This window comes from Acanthaster planci, linkage group LG02 (genome assembly GCF_054643075.1).
Source record: "Acanthaster planci isolate LZ-2023a linkage group LG02, COTS_SCS, whole genome shotgun sequence".
Taxonomy (NCBI): domain Eukaryota; kingdom Metazoa; phylum Echinodermata; class Asteroidea; order Valvatida; family Acanthasteridae; genus Acanthaster; species Acanthaster planci.
Window position 1 is genome coordinate 11,629,696 of NC_141778.1, and position 17,688 is coordinate 11,647,383.

Sequence of the window (17,688 nt, forward strand, 5' to 3'; positions counted from 1 at the left end):
AATAAAAGTCTGTTAAATACGTTTAGATAAAGTCTGACATAATGAATTGCAATTGACCCTCGAAACACTTTATTTTCTGATTGATTTATATATAATACTTCATTTTCATCACAAGAAAATATGAATTAATGTGCTAGTTTTAAAATTTAGAAATTAAATTCTAATGCACAGAATAAAACAGCCGTTCGGTTGTCAGGCAGATCACAAGAGGGCGCGCTGGCAGTTCGATAAAGACCAACTAGTGGTTGATTCGTGACGTGCCATGTGCATGCATGTGCAGTGAGGTAGTGAAGTGCGAAGAAGTCGGAACGACCCTAGTCAACCGGTGTCAGGTCATTAGGCCGAGGGAAAGAAGTGGCCGCAGGAAGGGCAAAATAGCTAAATAAGAGTGAAAACGGTCGTTTACTAGTGACATATTGTAATTTTTCCGGCATTTTTCGTATAACTAGTCCATTCCGACCCGAAAACCTCGATAGGCTAGTCGCGATCGGGTTAATTGACTAGACTAGTCCAACCATCATGGTCGACAAGCGTGCCTTCGATCAGAGTAAGGAACTGCAAGGATGGTTAACTATCGTCCTTGGTCGAACTTGTCCAATAAATGTTTTACCACAGACATCGTTCATAATTATAACTACACGCCCTACAGCATATAGTGCCACCTGGTGACTCTTTGGAAGAGGCATTTTTCACTGGAAATGCAAGATTATGGCAAGAACTTTAGTTTTCTTATCAATTTTATATGTGCAGTTTTTTTATTGACCCTTCCCCGAAAGCACCCCAAATATAGTAGTAACTTAACCATGTTCTCCCCTCTAAAAGCAGCCGCCCGTCTGTACGTAAACTATGCCCATGCACAAAGTCAGGTACACGTACCGTAGGTTTTGTGAACAAAGACTCCGAATTGCAAGCCGCAAGTCCTAAATTTGTGAATTATAAAGTACGTGTATCTCTGTGACGGTTCGTCTTATTGTAAATAATCCATGGGATCACAAAATGTTAATGAGGACCCGCGTAAAAATCCAGCTATGCCCCTCAACATTACAGGGCTATGCAGTGAGCAGCTTAAGCAAGAGAAATAGTTTGATAACATATTTGTTATCATTTCAGAGTGTATACTCGGACTACTTTCCTGCATACTTCAAGCGAAATCTAACAACAATGAGAAATTTATCCAGCCGGTAAATGTAAGGTTAGCGCTCTCACACACGGGTATAAGTTCCACGGACGTCTTAAACAAAATTCTGGACTCGAAATGGATACTGAATGGAGGCACAAGCACCCATTTACCCTACCGAATACAAAGGCGATGGTTGGCTGGCTTGCCACTCTGATGCCACGAACAAATTATTTTAATAAGCAATGTCGAGCAAGCGTTTTTATTACTCTTGTAGGCGGCACATACGTTGGCAGCTTTAATGATGACCTCTGCGTGTTGATTTATTACATTAAGGATTTACGAGTCCAGATTTTCATATGAAATCCGTGCGAGTGTTGTGAATTATACCTGGTGTGGAAATTCCTTTGTTCTCCTATGGTTAAGAAACCTGAGACAAAATGCTCTTATTTCTCCCACCTTGATCACTCCTTCGAGCTGGTTTTGTGAGGATGATCTCTGGGACTGTTTCTATTCATTTTACCACCAGTAATCCGAGCCCCTAAAAATGCTTCTGAAGCCGTTTTTTTCTCGAAGAAGGGGTGTGCGCTATACAGGGTATCCCAGAAAAAACCAAACCCTGAGGAAAGGGGTTAATATGCCCAAACCATGAGATATGATTACAATGTATAAGGATCTCTGAAAAGTAGAAGCAGTATTCTTTCTAATGATACCTTGATGGTATCCCTCCTGTCATGCATGACTGAACACCATTGTCTTGAAACTTTACAAGCTTTTAGAAATTCTTAAATAATGAAACGAAACATATGGTTTTGCAAAATTTTCCCAATTCACCGTAAATACAAGAAGTTGAGCAGTTTTCATTCCTTATAATAAACTACGATTGTAATTTAAATTCCTACATCATATTAATGTTTGAATTTAACCGTCGGCAAGATTTTTCCCCTTATAGCCTTTAGCGGTCTTGCAATGTCTGAGCAGAGCTTAGGCTTTTGAATTGGTCCTCCGCCAGTGACATCAACTTGGAGTTTCACGGTGGACTTCCAACACTCTCGCTGAAGAGTGGATCAGTTCCAGTCGTCTTCATCTTGTGAGAGATTAAAAAAAAACCTGTATACTATTTTTCTAAAATGACGAACCATTAAAACCAGTCAGGCGTTTGCGTCCAGTCCCCTTATTATTAAAAACATTCCTGTGCACAACAGCTTCTGATGAGATAATAAATAAGAAATGTAAAAGGGTTTGCGGGGCAGGTGCAACTTAAAAATCAATAGGTCATTTTCAATTGGAATCAGACTTTACCTCCAATTTGGCGGCTTGTTGCAAGTCACAACTCTTTTTACGAACGGTGGCCCCAAACGGCCATGCGCAGTGACACCACTTTGGCATCTGCACGTACAATCTCGGGTCCACGGTATCTGCATCATTACCACCTGAACAAAACGAAGAGGAAGTTTAGTATTTACATGTAAACTCCAGCTTGGCTGAGGCATTTCTGCCTTGAATGACAAAAATGATTTACCCTATGATATACCAAGGATTATTGACGATAAATTGGCATTCCAGTGAGCTAATAGCCCTCCAGTGCAGTAGGAATATCAATGATGAGATTCAACAGGTATCTTTGAAGGCAGTGGATATTTTGCCATGGCCAGCACAATTTCTAAAACAATATTCTGCTGATAGCCTTGTTCTGATTGGTCCATTTATGATGTCACCATTGCCAGCAATACCCGTCGATGCTATTTAACAGTTTTGTAATAACACCGACACTGAGAGAAGTTCTCCGTAAGAACAAGCTATCGATGCCGGTACCCATCTAACCGTGTATTCTCATGGTTTGAACTGGACCGTATAGAATCCCCTAACGTGGCGCACTACGATGCCAATATCATTGTGTTGAAAAATGTCAAAATTCTTGGAACGGCGCCCTCAAATCAGAAAATTTCTTATTGACATTTCAAAACGTTTTTCAAAGTCGATAAGCTCTGGAAGTATCATTATTTTCGCTTAAACAACCCAACTTCAAGTCTGACGAAAAATATTCTGTTCTTTTTGGGCACATTTTAATATTTAAGAGTTCCTTTTGCACGAGAAAAAAATCGGAAAATGGAGCTGCAATAAAATTTCATCTGAACTTTGAAAAGGAAAAGAAGCTTGAGATTTATGCAAGGGAATACCGGGGCTTGATCAAATGTCACTTACTTTGAAAATAATGGAGGTAAAAATATTGCTCTTAACAGCGAAAAATAAATGGGACGCGTTAGGTATCGCGCCGCGTTTAGGTGCATGTACATCAACAACAGTGACGCCATAACCAATCCGCACAAGGTTGCCGAACGAATGTTGTTTTGGAACCTTTACCAACGACGGCAAAAATATCCACTGCCATATCCAAGGAATATATCAGATTTAGTGAAGATTAATCTGCCCAAATTTACATTAACATCAACATGTACAGCTCACAAGTCAATTCAATTCAATTCACATTTATTTCCATACTCTTACGGGAGCAAGATAAAGCACAGGAAAGTCATGAAATCCGTGATGTCATTGTATAACACTGTACATGATTGATTAATAAAAACATTAGTCACAGAAATCAGAGTGATGAAAAAACCAACTTACAAAGGAGAAAATAATAGCAGAAGCATCACGGAATTAATGAGTATGGAGGCTGTTCAGGGAAGCCAGGGCTTATGGGGAACAGCCTTTGGACAGACATGACAAACTGAACAAAAACAAGACAGACATGGCAGACAGGACTCTGATCATGCCAACTCCCAGAAAAGGTTTGGACTAAAGAACAAAATCTGATGTTAATTATATATAACGGGTTTGCCCTTACCCAACGTATATAAGCACTGAGCATACAGTGTTTATTAATATACGTTGGGTAAGGGCAAACCCGTTATATATAATTAACAAAATCTGAACTCACCAAATATCAGAGTGATAACCACAGCAACTACGATGGTCAGTAAGCAAGTTATTGTCGGATACCAAAGTCTAGAAACCGAGTAGAGAGGCCTCAAAATTGGACCACTGCAAAAAAAATCATACTAACAATAAAACGGAAAATACGACTGCAGTAACTTTAAATTAATATATTAACATAAAATTTCATGGCAACCTCCAAATATATCCTCAGAAAACTTGTTAATGATGTTATTGTATAATATCCATTATTTAGAGAAAACTTTTGTACCTTTGCTGAACCGGATCGGTCGGTAATGGCGAGAACGTGGAATTTTCCAATGAAGTGGTGGGACCATCAGCTGTGATAAAGGTCGTTGTCATGGTTTCAAGGGTTACGTCTGACATGTTCGATGTAGGGGGCACTGGGCAGGCATCAACGGACAGTGGCAACAGACCAGCCAGTCGATTTCCGTGAATAACATTGCCGATTCCCAACCAGATGCCCACCGTCGCTCCGACAACGTAACCAAAGAATGCCCCCTGAAACATTATAGTTTCATATAGTTCAAACTTAAAAAGAAAGACTTGTCACCTGACCTAGCTGCATTGCCTGGTAGGTGCGTGCGTTTATTACCTAACCATACCCACGCTGAATTATAAAAAAACGCTACAAACAAGTACTTTAGATTAGTAATTAGTAATAAATGCAATCCTTCATGAAATCAGTTAAACCTAAAACTTATTTCGTGACAGAAAAACACTTTTCAAGTGTATATAATTCGTAGTGATAGTACTGAATACTCTTAATTACCTTTGCCTTGCATCGTGGGGATAACGCTCCCAGAAGGTAAATACCAAATAAAGGCCCACCAACGGCTCCAGCAATGGCAAGTAACGCCTGTGATGCATTGAAATTGCACAAGGGTTATTTCAGGGCGCGGTGTCATAGGTTCTGTGAGAACAATACACCAATAAACCCCCTTTTTGATTACATTACTGTTTAATAATAAGTTGGTCATAATTTGTTGCTTCTTACTTTGTCCTGGCACATCACCACCTCAATGGTAGGAAACATGAGGCATATCAAAAATCGGAAGGTGCGCTGTTGCCAAGGTTTGCTCGATGCCCGGAGACGCGATTAGATTGCGTGCATTGAGACGAAAAGTAGTAATGCGCACGCAGTTTGGAGCCTACTTGAAGGCACCTTTTCCATTACGCACCTCAACATTTTCGTCAAGTGTTGCCTATCTGTCAAAATCGCTTCCGGGGAGATTCTGACGGCCGAACGAAATGCACACATGTGTTATGTTAATGGTGTTGATTTTTCTGTCCGTGACAGTGAAACGCGTGAACGCATCGCGTGCGCAACGCACTAAAAAAATTACATTATGAAAAGGCGCCTTTATCCGTCAATACTTTGCGAACATGAGAGACCACTCGACAGCAGCCTTGTCCTAAATTAAAGGGCTCCTTCCGCGATTATCTGTTCTAATAATGACACAGACAGATCGTACCCATAGGATAGAGGTTAGGGGAGCTTTAGGCCCAATCTCACTTAGCAGTAAAACGCGCTGACAAAATTCATGCAGTTAAGAACGTTTAGTTATAATAAGTAATTGAAGTCTCGCATCGTTTTTGTCTGTGTTCAAGCAGCTTGAAAAGGTTCCCACGTCATTCCTGCTTTTTACAGTACTGGTTTACTTACAGGTACCGCACTGCCAATGAGGGGAATCAGGAAAGTTATCCCGAACGTGATGATGGCAACAAACGTAACTTGAGAAGAAACAAAACCAAGGCACAATAGTAAAATCGTATGATGGAATCCACGCAATGATAACAAACAGTTGCAATCTCTCAAGCTACCACCTTATCTTAAACATTTTTGAGTCAAAAAAATCCACCGATTATCTATCACCGTAACATACCAAGGACTTTTAGGACCAACGTGTATTTCTCATCAGTAAGATTCTTGCACAACTGTTTGACTCCATGCTCTCCAATTAGGATGGCCATGCCATTAAAGGCAGACGACAGGGTACTGCGAAAAAGAGGGAAAGGGTTTAATCGAGCTTTATACCCAGCAAGAAATGAGACCGAGGGGTACCCCCCCAACATGTCCAATCCCTATACACATTCCAGACTATTGTTACTTAACACATCCCCCCAAGATGTCTGAAAGGAATTCCCCAGATTCTTGCGAGACAATGACCAACACAAAGCAGGGGGGTTCTTTCCGTCTCATACCTTGCTGCATATGTCGAGCTTATCACCCTGCGAAGTTTCAAGACGATAGCGTCCGAAATCTTAACCGTAACAATTACACTTTCCTTCCACAAAAATGTCGTCTCACAGCAGGTTCAGTCAGACAAATGCCATACAGTCTATCCATAACAGATCAGTTTAGGCATTCACCTGCGGTTCCAAAATCACACCACAGACAACAGGAGTCGAAAGGTGTGCAACAGGCCAACCGCGAGGCAAGGGTTGACGCGCTGAGTCGTGCTCATTAACTAATTCCATGGTGCTCCAATCCATTAACCTTTCGCTCACCTTAATGAAGCCCCTAGAACACCAGAAAGAAGGAAACCAGCCATGCCTGGTACTCCACGGAAAACTTCAACGACAAAGTACGGCAGCAACTGAAAAACAATTATATTTAAATACAATGCAAACGGGGTCACAGAATTTATCTGCTATAAGTGAACACGGGCCGCTATGTACGTTATCCTCATGTTAAATATCGCATTAATGTTCTAGTTAAGATCGAACGTGATTAAATATAATTTCATAAAATTCTCACTTATTTCGCTCAATTTCCACTAATTTTTGAAATTTATTATCTAAAGGAAAAGTGCTTCATTAGTGATACTCAACATTTTCACCACAAGGAATCCTCTTTCTCAAGAAGAATCAATGCAAAACCGTGGTGTAGTTCTTTGGGGGCATATCCTGTTGCACAATACGGGTGGATTCACAAAAGTGCGCCTTCAAGAGTTTGGTACGCGTTGGCCAATCACAGTGCGCGTTTGGAAAGGTTCGACAGATTTGCGCGTTGTGATTGGCCAACACGTTGCAAACTCTTGGAGGCGCACTACTCTGAATCACTCGTATTATGGTAATAGTATTCGCATCCTTGTGCATTAATACTGTCCCGTTTGTACAGCAGCACCGAATACGGCAGCATCGAAATATTATGAAAGTATTTCAAACACATCCGTTGGGCATGGTTATACCTCGTCCGGCTGCGACAGTATGCCCCTGATGTTTGGGTCGCATCCAGCGTAGTAAGCGTACAGTGTCACTCCCCCCAACACACACAAAGCTATGAAGATTCCGGAACCAATCATGAAGAAAACGAGAGCTCTGAGGATTCCAAACAAGGCAAGATCCTGATCATTCGAGAATAGAGCACGACCAAGCGAGACTCGGGGCCTATATGTTTTAAGAGGATCCTGATCACGATCAGTAAACCGACGTTGGTTCACTGACAACAAATCTGCCTTAGTGATAGATCGACGCAGCTTTAGGATCACTGAGCGAGACTCAAGATCCGTGTAGAACAAACAGGCACTGCCTAAGTATAACTACGCTGACGACGCTGGGCAGTCGATCCTCGTACTCTCGCATCGCTCCTCCCAGTGACCTCGGCGTATCGCACTGATCTCCATTATAAAAGCGCTTCATTTGGGCATGTGTTGTTGAGTTGGGCTTATTGTGAGTTTCAGTATACAATTTTTGGTGGAAGTTACAAATGTTCCTGTGCAAGTTACATATATTCCTGCACAATACCAAAGATTGGCTTCTTTCGGGTACAAATCAGCATAAGAAACCGAATGAGAAGATTAAGAGCCAACGATCTCTGTGCAGTTACCCCCCTCACCGTGCGTTGACGGAGAGGCTTGATTGACACTTGATACTGCGCGTGAGTCAGTGCGCAACGCAAAGTGTCAGCCCCACGGACATGCAAAGTAGGCCTAACAAAGTCCTCAGTTTGTTCGTGCACGGAGATAAATTTTCAAGTTTGACGATAAATCAAACAATCAACAAGACCAACCTGGACAAAATCAGTTGGTAATAACAGAGTCAAAATATGTTCTTATGGTAAGCTTTTACGTTTTTGCCACGGCGAGAGTCTTGCAGGCCACATAGCGTTGGATTATGTACTGGTTACAGACTGTCGTAGACAAGTTCCCAAGCTGGCCAATGACGAACCCCCAAATTGTGTAGTATTCCGTCAGGTCCGGGCTAATACTGAAATGAACACACAATAATGGGCTGGGTTGCAACTGACCGAAAACTGCACATAATCATCCCCTATATTAATAAGACCTAATTCAACATGCCAGACATTGTCAAATTGTTGGCTTTTCGCGTCGATAATGAGATTAGGGTTGATTACAGGAATTGATTAATGAGAATTATCATTAGCCTACTTCAGCAACTGTATTCGTCCACCCTCTTGCGCGATTCGCCAGACGTTGCCAATACCACCCATCTCAAGACTTCCTTTAATGATAACGACAACGATGGTAGCAAATATCAGTAGCATTTGAATAGCGTCAGTCCATATCACAGCCTTGATGCCTCCCTGGTACAGGGAAGAAAGCAAAATAGGCGATGGATTACTTCTAAAACTCGTGAATGAAAAAAGACCATTATTATAACAAAAGCACTTGCAAGCTGACGAGGTTAGTGTCCAATGTCTTACTCAAGAGCCCCTCAATGCACAGCTTTGCTGATGACCACTTACAGCATTCCTGCGGTAGAGGTTTCGTTGTCCAACACTACAGATTATTGTTCGAGCCTCAAAACAAGTCTTGAAATCATTATGATCTAAAGACAAAAAAACTACGTTGAGAGCAGTCTTGATGCTTTGATGTGTACGCGGGTTGGACACATTGAGACAGAAATAATTTATGCATAATGGCATACGTGCGAGAACACTCGTAATCGCTGCATCCATTGGCGTTGGCTGTAGCTACTTCCAGTGATTTGAGCACGGCCTGTCTAATATTAAAGAACTATGTTATATCTCGGATTGATGAAGTTCACTTACAATGACAGTGTAAATAGTGCAGATGCCGACTAGGCACAACACAGCAATACCAAAGCTTAGTCCGGTCACTGCAGAAATTTGAAGAAAACAAACGCAAGGGATATTAACTTGAATGAGATTCTTACGCCTAATCGAATATCATCCACCACCAAAAGGTTCAATTAATTCAAATGAAACTAAGAATCATTCAAAGCAATTAATTTTGTCATTTTTTCTTTTAATCTTTTTTATTCCACACACCTGCAGTTGTTGCAGCACAAGCCGTGAAACTTATCAGGCCCATGTAGAGAAGCTGTGTATGAAACACAGACTGTTAAAGTGTATAACTGTAATCAACTTTTCTCAAACACAATTTTCTGCAACTTTGTACCCCTGTTCAATGTATGAAAACTCTTTTTCACTCCTATTTGGCTAAATGCTTTGAAAAGTGCACTTTTTTAACGTTTAAAATCATTAATGTTTTTCCTTGACAGCTGAGGGCGCTGTTGCTGGCATATCATCCAGGCAAGGGTTTTCTATTAAAAACGTCACGCCAGAATTTACTTAATGAAACCATGCATACTCAACGCATACTCACTGCTTACTTCTATGCACGTGAACGACAATAAATCAGCAAAGAGAAAATTTAGTCCAGAAAAATCTAACATGATGCAGGACCATTTTTCTGTACGAACCAAAAGGCTTTCTTCCTAGGATGACATCACAATTTTGGCCATAAATATGGAATACTCATTAACATAGAACCTAAAAGGGCAATAAAATATCCTTTGAAACAAGTGAACAAAAGTTGAAAATAAAGTTAACTGAGACACAAAGGCGCATTTTGAAGGTTTGTATCGCAACAAATGTATTGCAGCTACCCCTTAAAACTACCAGGAGGAGGGCAAACTGTTTTCTCGTCGGGACGGATATTTGAAGCTTTCAATTCCAATCCCGGCAAACGCGCCCATCGTCTCGTATTAAACAAATCCAAATAAGTTCCCGATACAGAGACAAAACCTACCGCAAACAACGCGAAGCCAAAAAGTCCACAACAAGCCACCGCCTTGTTGAATCGAGCCTCCAAATACTTCCACAAAAAGAGAATATAATTTAGTATAATTATAGCTTTCAATCTGCCCACATCCCCATATTAAAAACTGAAGTCAAAAGAGTTAGTGGGCCTAACGTGTTGATCATTGTGGAATGTTAACATTTTGCAAAGGTGTTACGAAATACTTTATTAGTGTTGTTATATTTTAACTTGGAATCAGGAAAAATTCTGTTAATTTTTTTTTCTATCTCAAGAGACAAAGGGAAAAGAAGAAACGTGGTCAATAAAGAACTCGAAAAAAGTTAAACAGCACGAAGAAATGACATAAATTGTCTTAAGTTTAAGGAACTGGAGACCCCTACAATTTCAAAGAAAGCCCAAGAAAACCTCATCAAGCATTTCATTTGGGCAGGAATACGTTAATGTTTTGCCGACTATTTACTCATGTAATATACCTGTGTTCATCCATAATTGATCTGATTGCAGGACCTAAAATCCTACTAAACCTAAGATTACCAGCCATGTAATTACCATCATAGCCTACTTTTTAGACTACCGATTAATGTATATAATTATTATCGTTTTCTTTATTATTAATGCACATCACTCTAATGGAACAATTTTACAATTTCAGAAGGCTTTGAGGGGAATTGCAAGAACTCTAACGTTATTACAAGCTGAGGAATGGTACGGTGCGATTTTGTATTCCCGAAAAAATTAATCCAATATTATACAAATAATGAATGTTTATGAGTGCCATGGTAGGAGTAATTGCATGAGGTGACAGATGAAACGGTCTATTCCAAGAGGGCGACATTCATGATTTGTTTTATATAACATCTGTAAATCCTCATCATTTCATTTTCTGAGTACAGCTGGATTAATTAACTGATTCAAACTCGAAGTTGTCCTAGTTGTGAATCCGTAAATTTTTCAACAGGATATTCCGAGCTCATTGAATCGTTTGGCAACATTTTATCTATTTCCTTATGTTGGCAGCATCAGCATAACTTACAAAAACAAGTTCTTATAATTATTTCGTAGAACTGTGAACGGCGGATCTTGATCACTCGTTAGTTTGCAATAAAGAAACTTGCACCACTAGAAGCTGCAGTGCAATCGATCTGGCAGCATTTGTTATCCATTTCTAACTCAGAGTTCTTATAAATTTTTGGCACTCTGTGTGTGGGTGCGTTGCACGCGCATCGTGCGCTGGCTGTGTGATAATTCAATGCCATGTGATCAACGATCCACCAACGATGACTGGGATTTATTCATATGTTGTACAATATTTTTATCAGGTTGGTGATTGCATCTGAGTAAAATTCGTCACCAAATTAAATTGGTTCAACATACAAAATATTCAACTAACATTCAGACTGGCTTGTTCCAGCAAGGAAATTACCAACCTGATGAAACAATCATACATTGAATGAATTTAACGTAATGCACATCAAATAAACTTGGATGCCGGCAGGGAAAACAAAGGCTACTCTATAGATTCAAAAGAGTGAAAACTCAGTCTTTTTGAATGAAAATTCACTCCAACAGTCAGAAACTAGGGACCAGACGTTTTAGAGTGAAATTTCTTCAATCGAAAAGATCCAATTTTCACTCAAGCTCCGACTAGAGTGATCATTTTGTCAGATTATTTCAATAAAACTGAGAGTGATTTTCACTCTTAATCGTATTGTACCTATAGTTTCAATCTTTCGGATTTAAACCATGGAAGCAGCTGAGGAAAGAGAACATGCATGCCTTCATTCATACGGACTGCTTTGAATAGTCCATTATATGTCGCGGACACAATACCAGTCTAATGGTTCGAAAAGGTTGAATGTTCCCTTGGCACACATTATGACAAACTGAGGCACTCTGGCAATTTTACATGCTAGTTTACCAATAACTTGAGAATAAAGCTACATATCGAAATCTCAGCCCCAACAACTACCATCCTGCAAACCCAGCCTACAACATGCCCCCCCCCACCACCACCACCACCACTGAAAAGCTCTTAAGACTGTCGGGAATAAGTTTGAAACAGATGCTGTTTTCCTACAGGGGCCGATAAAGAGGTAGTGATTGATTGCCAACAATAAAGCAGCGGTAAGAATTGCGACACCAAGAGCTTCCTTCGGGTTTCTCAGGACTGTATTGGTGTGGTCTCTAGGTGATTCCTGATTAAATTTGTCCGTTGTACAGGCTAAAAATAGCTGGGTTACATGAGGGCTGCAGTAGTCTCAGACGTATCGGCAGTATAACTTTTACTAAAAACTTTTTTTTACAAAGTTGTACTTCCATTGCAGTCCAGTAGCCGACTGTCAATATACATGTATAATACCAGAATAAATCCTTCTCAATTGATTGGTGATTAGCAAATCAAGTTCTGCGAACAGAACCTGTGCCGTAAGCTCACTTCGGTCAAACTAAAGGCTAGCACTCAACACGGCGCCGTAGCGCAGTTTGGCGCAAAATGGAACCAGTGGAAGGCTCATTATAAATGTGAAGCACTGGTCGTATTATTTGAAGAAATGATCGATGCTGATGCCTCTAATGCACAGAAACAAAACGAAATATGGTGTCAAAAACCACCCGGGAACATCAGTCTAATGAAACAAGAACTGATTTAGAACAGGCCAATGTCTGGTTCAGGCCGGACCATATGCACGTGACAAGGAAGATGGCGACACGAACACCCTCACGAAGAGGGTTTCGTTTGAAAGCTCAAAACATTTACTGTGGGACATTGAGTTCAGTCAGACATGATTATCCAACAAAAATGCGTTTACCATACCTCAAATACCGAAGAGACTCCCATGTTGTAGAACAACGGCACAAAAATGTAAAAAGCGATGACACCCCCGATGAAAAGCGCGGGGATCGACCATATGAACATGGTACCCCTAAAGTAGACATCAACAGGGAACCCCTGAAGGCTGATACCCGAGAAAAGCGTTGCCAACAGTGACAGCGTGACGGGGACCACGGTCATGCTGCGGTTGGCCAGGACATACTCAGCCGAGGTGCGCTGCCGACCGCCTCTCAGACCGTAGTAGAAGCCGATAGCAAGAGACGCTAAGAGCATGGAACCACAGACGGCGTAATCGGCGGCCTGAAACACGTGCCGAGTCTGATCCACATCTAAGAAACTCATGTTTATAAAAACTTGAATATTTTAGACTTTTTTAAAGATAGATCCTTTTCTTGAGGTATTGCGGCGGTAAGATCACACGTTTCCAATTAAACCTGTTTCAATGAACTATAGCGTTCTATCTGTCGTCACAAACTTTCAGATTGACTCCGTGTGTTATGCAAACGTGGCCTGTTCTCACCGTCGTTGCCTCGGAGGTACCCAATGAGAGGGCTCGTTCAACGTTTGGTTCATATGCCTAATTCAAGGCATGCGTGCACGCTTCATGATAAATTATTCAGACAATACATTTTGATAGCAAACCTGTACTGTACGCAATGGCCAAACAGATGGCAGATATGCAATAATAACGCAGAAAGAAGGCACAAAAATATCTTGCAATAAATGAACAATAAAATGCAAATACCCTATTAAACTTTACGATTTACCGTGGTAGGATGAAAATAGCAATGATCAACCTGTTCAAAGAATTGGCTTAGTCAGATGACGAATGCGTAAGACCAATTATAAGGCTTATTTATACCAAACCAAGGCAAAGCTTGAACGTATAATGTGAGTCCTTACTGGTATACTCAGGTGGACTGTTTTAATTACAGGGTAGTTTTTCTTGCCCTCACCCGACGCATATTTTCATAAACACTGTATACTCAGTGCTTTTCCGATAGCTTGAGAAAAAATTCACCAGCTTATTCGGGTGGGACTCGAATCCACGACCTCCTGCTTACTTGTGCAGACGTCTATAACCACTCGACCACCGAGCTTGCCGGGGACAGCTGGCCGGTCTGAGTCAGGAGTACAATGAAAATTGCCCAATTGCCTGGGTTACATTTAACCCGAGCGAGGATGAAAACTGCAACTACCCAATAGTTCAGGTTGTTTCAACCCAATTTGGGTGATTGAAATTAATTTCTGGTTTGTTTTGACCAAACAATGGTTAATATCCACTCATTTTGTGGGTGAAAATTAAACAGAAAGTAATTCCCATCCCAACACAGCCCATATTTGGGTAGTTGCAGTCTTCACCCTTCCTTGGGTTAAATTTTAACCCGGGAAATTTTTCAGTGTAGCAGCGGGTACCGCAAAATATTTTCAAGATGTACTTTGCGTCGGGGAGTTGTTAATTTTAAGTTACGCAAAAGCACATCTTGAAAATATAGTTTGCGGTACCCGCTGCTACACCTGACTCAGACCGGCCAGTTGACCCTGGCAAGCTCGGTGGTAGAGTGATTTAGACGTCTGCACTAGTAAGCAGGAGGTCGTGGGTTCGAGTCGTGTTGTCGCACAGAAGAATTCATACCTGAGCGAGGGAAGGGAGCCCCACACTCTTTGTGGGTTTGTTGCGTAGTAAGTGAAACAGTTGAGGTACATGTATTATAATCACAACACTTATAAATAATCGCTCAGAAATCTACAGATAAGTTAATTCATTTGATTCCTCAAAGTTAATTTCCCACTAACTGTAAATTAATGTTGGTGTAAAGTTGTAGCGTTTAGTGAGGGGCCTTTGCGAAAGCGTACGCCTGTCTCGAAAAAAAATCAGCATCCTGGCCGTGTATGACTTATACCCGTTTCCTGTCGTCCTTGCCGTTGGCAGTGGTTGTGGTGAGCTGAAATTTGAAGGTGTGAGTGGTTCGTCTGCGTGGTAATGCGGGCCAGGCGGTAAACTGCCGCCACTTGAACGGATCGCGTCACCGGCCTTCCAAGCTAGACCACTTGCTGACGTGGCCGGCCCGACTGAGCAGCAGGTTCAGGGAAAACCAGACCGCCATCTTATCTAAATATTGCAAGCCACATTTACAAAAAATAAAGTAAGGTTTGGAGCCCAATTAGTCTGCAGCATCCCCCATTTAATACACTACATTGAATATGAGGGAACAAGATTTTAAAAAGCTTCTTCATGAATGAGGCCTGTTATTATAATTATACCTCATACATATTCATGACCAAGAACCAAACTCTCATTGGACGATTTACAATCAAGCACTATCCGTTTTTTCCCCTTTACCAAGCGCGCATGCAAGCTTTCACGCAGAGTAAATACGCAGATGCAGTTGAACTAGCACCCACACGTGTATTTGGAAACCCATCCTCCAAAGACTTGGGAACAGTGTTCTCGGGTCGCTGAGTGCAAGGTTCCCACTTGCAAATGGAATGCGCAACTGGGTGAAAATTCAAGATGAAAGCCGCTGTATTAACACTAAATGAAAAGATGAGACGATTTTAACGAATTTACAACAATTTAAGTCATAATATAGCCAAACAAAATTATGTACAATGGAAGAAGGTCCATTCTCTTCTACGGCTTTATTAATTTTTTAATTTTGAAGGCAATACTGCTTATTTTATGCAACAAAATTAATGTCACGTTGTAGTATCTGCCAAAGTCCGCCATTTTTTTTTACGTTCTCCATCCACTAGAGAGCAAAAAATCCTGTTCATGAACAACATTTGCGTGTTGGTTCTCGTCATTAGGAACCCCGTAATCGTGTTCATCCTAGACAAGTGTCACCACTCCGACATTTGGCTATTCACAATGAGGAATGGCAGCCCCGAATCCCATAGGATGCACCGACAATCAAAATAAATAACAAGATCAAACGGTCTTCTGGAATTCCAATATTCTGTATTCCAATATTTACAACACGAGCTCGATATGGTATTAGAAAGTTAACGTCTTACAGAATTATTTAATTATTTACAGGTCTGTGATTAAGTCACAAAAACTCAATTATACTCAATTAGTCAGTCAAGTGACTCTGGGATTACATCAATCATGAAAAGAAAGGTTCCATCAGATATCCACTTTAAATTATTGAAATAGTAACATTAATTGGTCCACCATCTGTTGAAGTTTCTGTAGCCCCCTGAATCTGGTGTCTACTTCAAAACTGCATGTAGATCAGCCCAAAGCTCGGTCAAGCAGAGCAAGTTCAGAGTCTATGCTCCTTAGCGGTACACAAGGGACTCTTCTCAGTCATCGGTAGAGTCAGTGGGACCAGTCTCAACATAAGGCCATCTACAATAAATCTATAAACCCAAAACCTTAACAGTTTTAAAGAACTAGCGAAATCATGCTCCAATTTGTTTCCTTTCCAACCTCGATCTCCACAATTCCAAATTACCACAAATCTTATATCATTATCCTTATTTTCATAAATGTAAATTTCCGGTCTTCTAAAAAATCATCAGCCTCCATCTCCAGGATCAGCTTAATAGTCTTATTACTACAATTATGACGAAACCTCATCGTCTGCAAGCTTTTACTTCGATGTATAAAAGCAAGAAAATCATCAATATTACAACGCTTACAGTAATTTGCTGAACAACTGTTTTGGGAGGTGAACTGTTGCCATGAAGTCGTTAATGCCGACTGGGACGTCTATGTGGCTGGAATTAGGCCCTAGTTTGCCTAATTCTCACGGAAACAGATTTTTCTGTCCTTTTCCAAAGTGGTCAAACAGATCCACAACAAAGCTAAATCTGCTGGCTCAGATTTCTGATGCTAGGGAGTCAAAACCGGTCTTGCATCACACAATCACTCTCCAAACCTCTGTCTTTCTCGAGCAAGTCAAAAATGACTTCTGACTCTCTATCTCTCTTTCACATAAGAAAACTCCAACGTGCATCCAAAGATTCTAATTGTGTTTGATTGTACAATGTGACCAATTCTTCATCGACTGGCGTGATTTGATTCACAATAATACGATGGGCGTTCTGACAATTACCACGGCCTAAACAAAATACCGTTGCGTAAGACGGGAAGATGTTTTCCCACTTCGCGAACGCTTTCTTCGCGAACGGCAGAGTTACGTCTTCGCGGGAATGACGAACAATTGATTGGCTAAAACTTTTGGACGATTCCATTACTTTCGGGGTAGACTGATATACACTCAGAATAAAAACAATCAACGGAACACAGTAAAAACATAATAGGAAAAACACAACATTCAATTCATGCACTGGTTGCACTGTAACAACAAGAAAGTCGTTCCAAAAGAGCTTGAAAGTTGACTTCGCGTGGCGCGCTTCCGTAACCCTTATAGAAAAAATAACGTTCAAAGATTTAAGAATTTGAAGTATATTTCGTTTAGTTACTTCTCAACAATCCAACTCGAAGAAAGGGCTTTGGACAATATTTTACTGATATATCAGCTTACAGAAACTGAAAAAATTACCTGACTTAAAGAGAGACATCCTGCCAAAAATTGACCCACCACTTCCGAAAATCTATAACACATGAAGAACAGTTCAATGCAGCAGTACGCAGATCAATATTTAAAGTTTTAAATTTCCCGAGGCGAAGCTGAGGGAACTATTTTGGTAACTTCCAATACCGAGGGGAGCAAATATGGACTATCTGACCTCAAGCCATATTGTAGGCCTATTTATAAATCACTGACCTATAGCGGTCG

General features: G+C 40.8%; 1 protein-coding gene across 1 annotated transcript; it reads right to left on the reverse strand.

Moving 5' to 3' along the window:
* Window positions 1–46: 46 nt before the first annotated feature.
* LOC110978267 (sodium-coupled monocarboxylate transporter 1-like) lies at window positions 47–13,610 on the reverse strand. Its single transcript, XM_087132581.1, has 15 exons — window positions 12,920–13,610; window positions 10,096–10,161; window positions 9,333–9,384; window positions 9,093–9,160; window positions 8,470–8,624; window positions 8,150–8,287; window positions 7,270–7,399; window positions 6,587–6,675; window positions 5,962–6,074; window positions 5,742–5,809; window positions 4,848–4,934; window positions 4,326–4,576; window positions 4,059–4,162; window positions 2,420–2,550; window positions 47–2,204 (listed from the first exon to the last, which is right to left on the reverse strand). The coding sequence occupies exons 1-15, from the start codon at window positions 13,277–13,279 to the stop codon at window positions 2,148–2,150; spliced, it is 1,869 nt and encodes a 622-aa protein (XP_086988707.1). The 5' UTR covers window positions 13,280–13,610; the 3' UTR covers window positions 47–2,147.
* Between the last annotated feature and the right edge of the window lie 4,078 nt (window positions 13,611–17,688).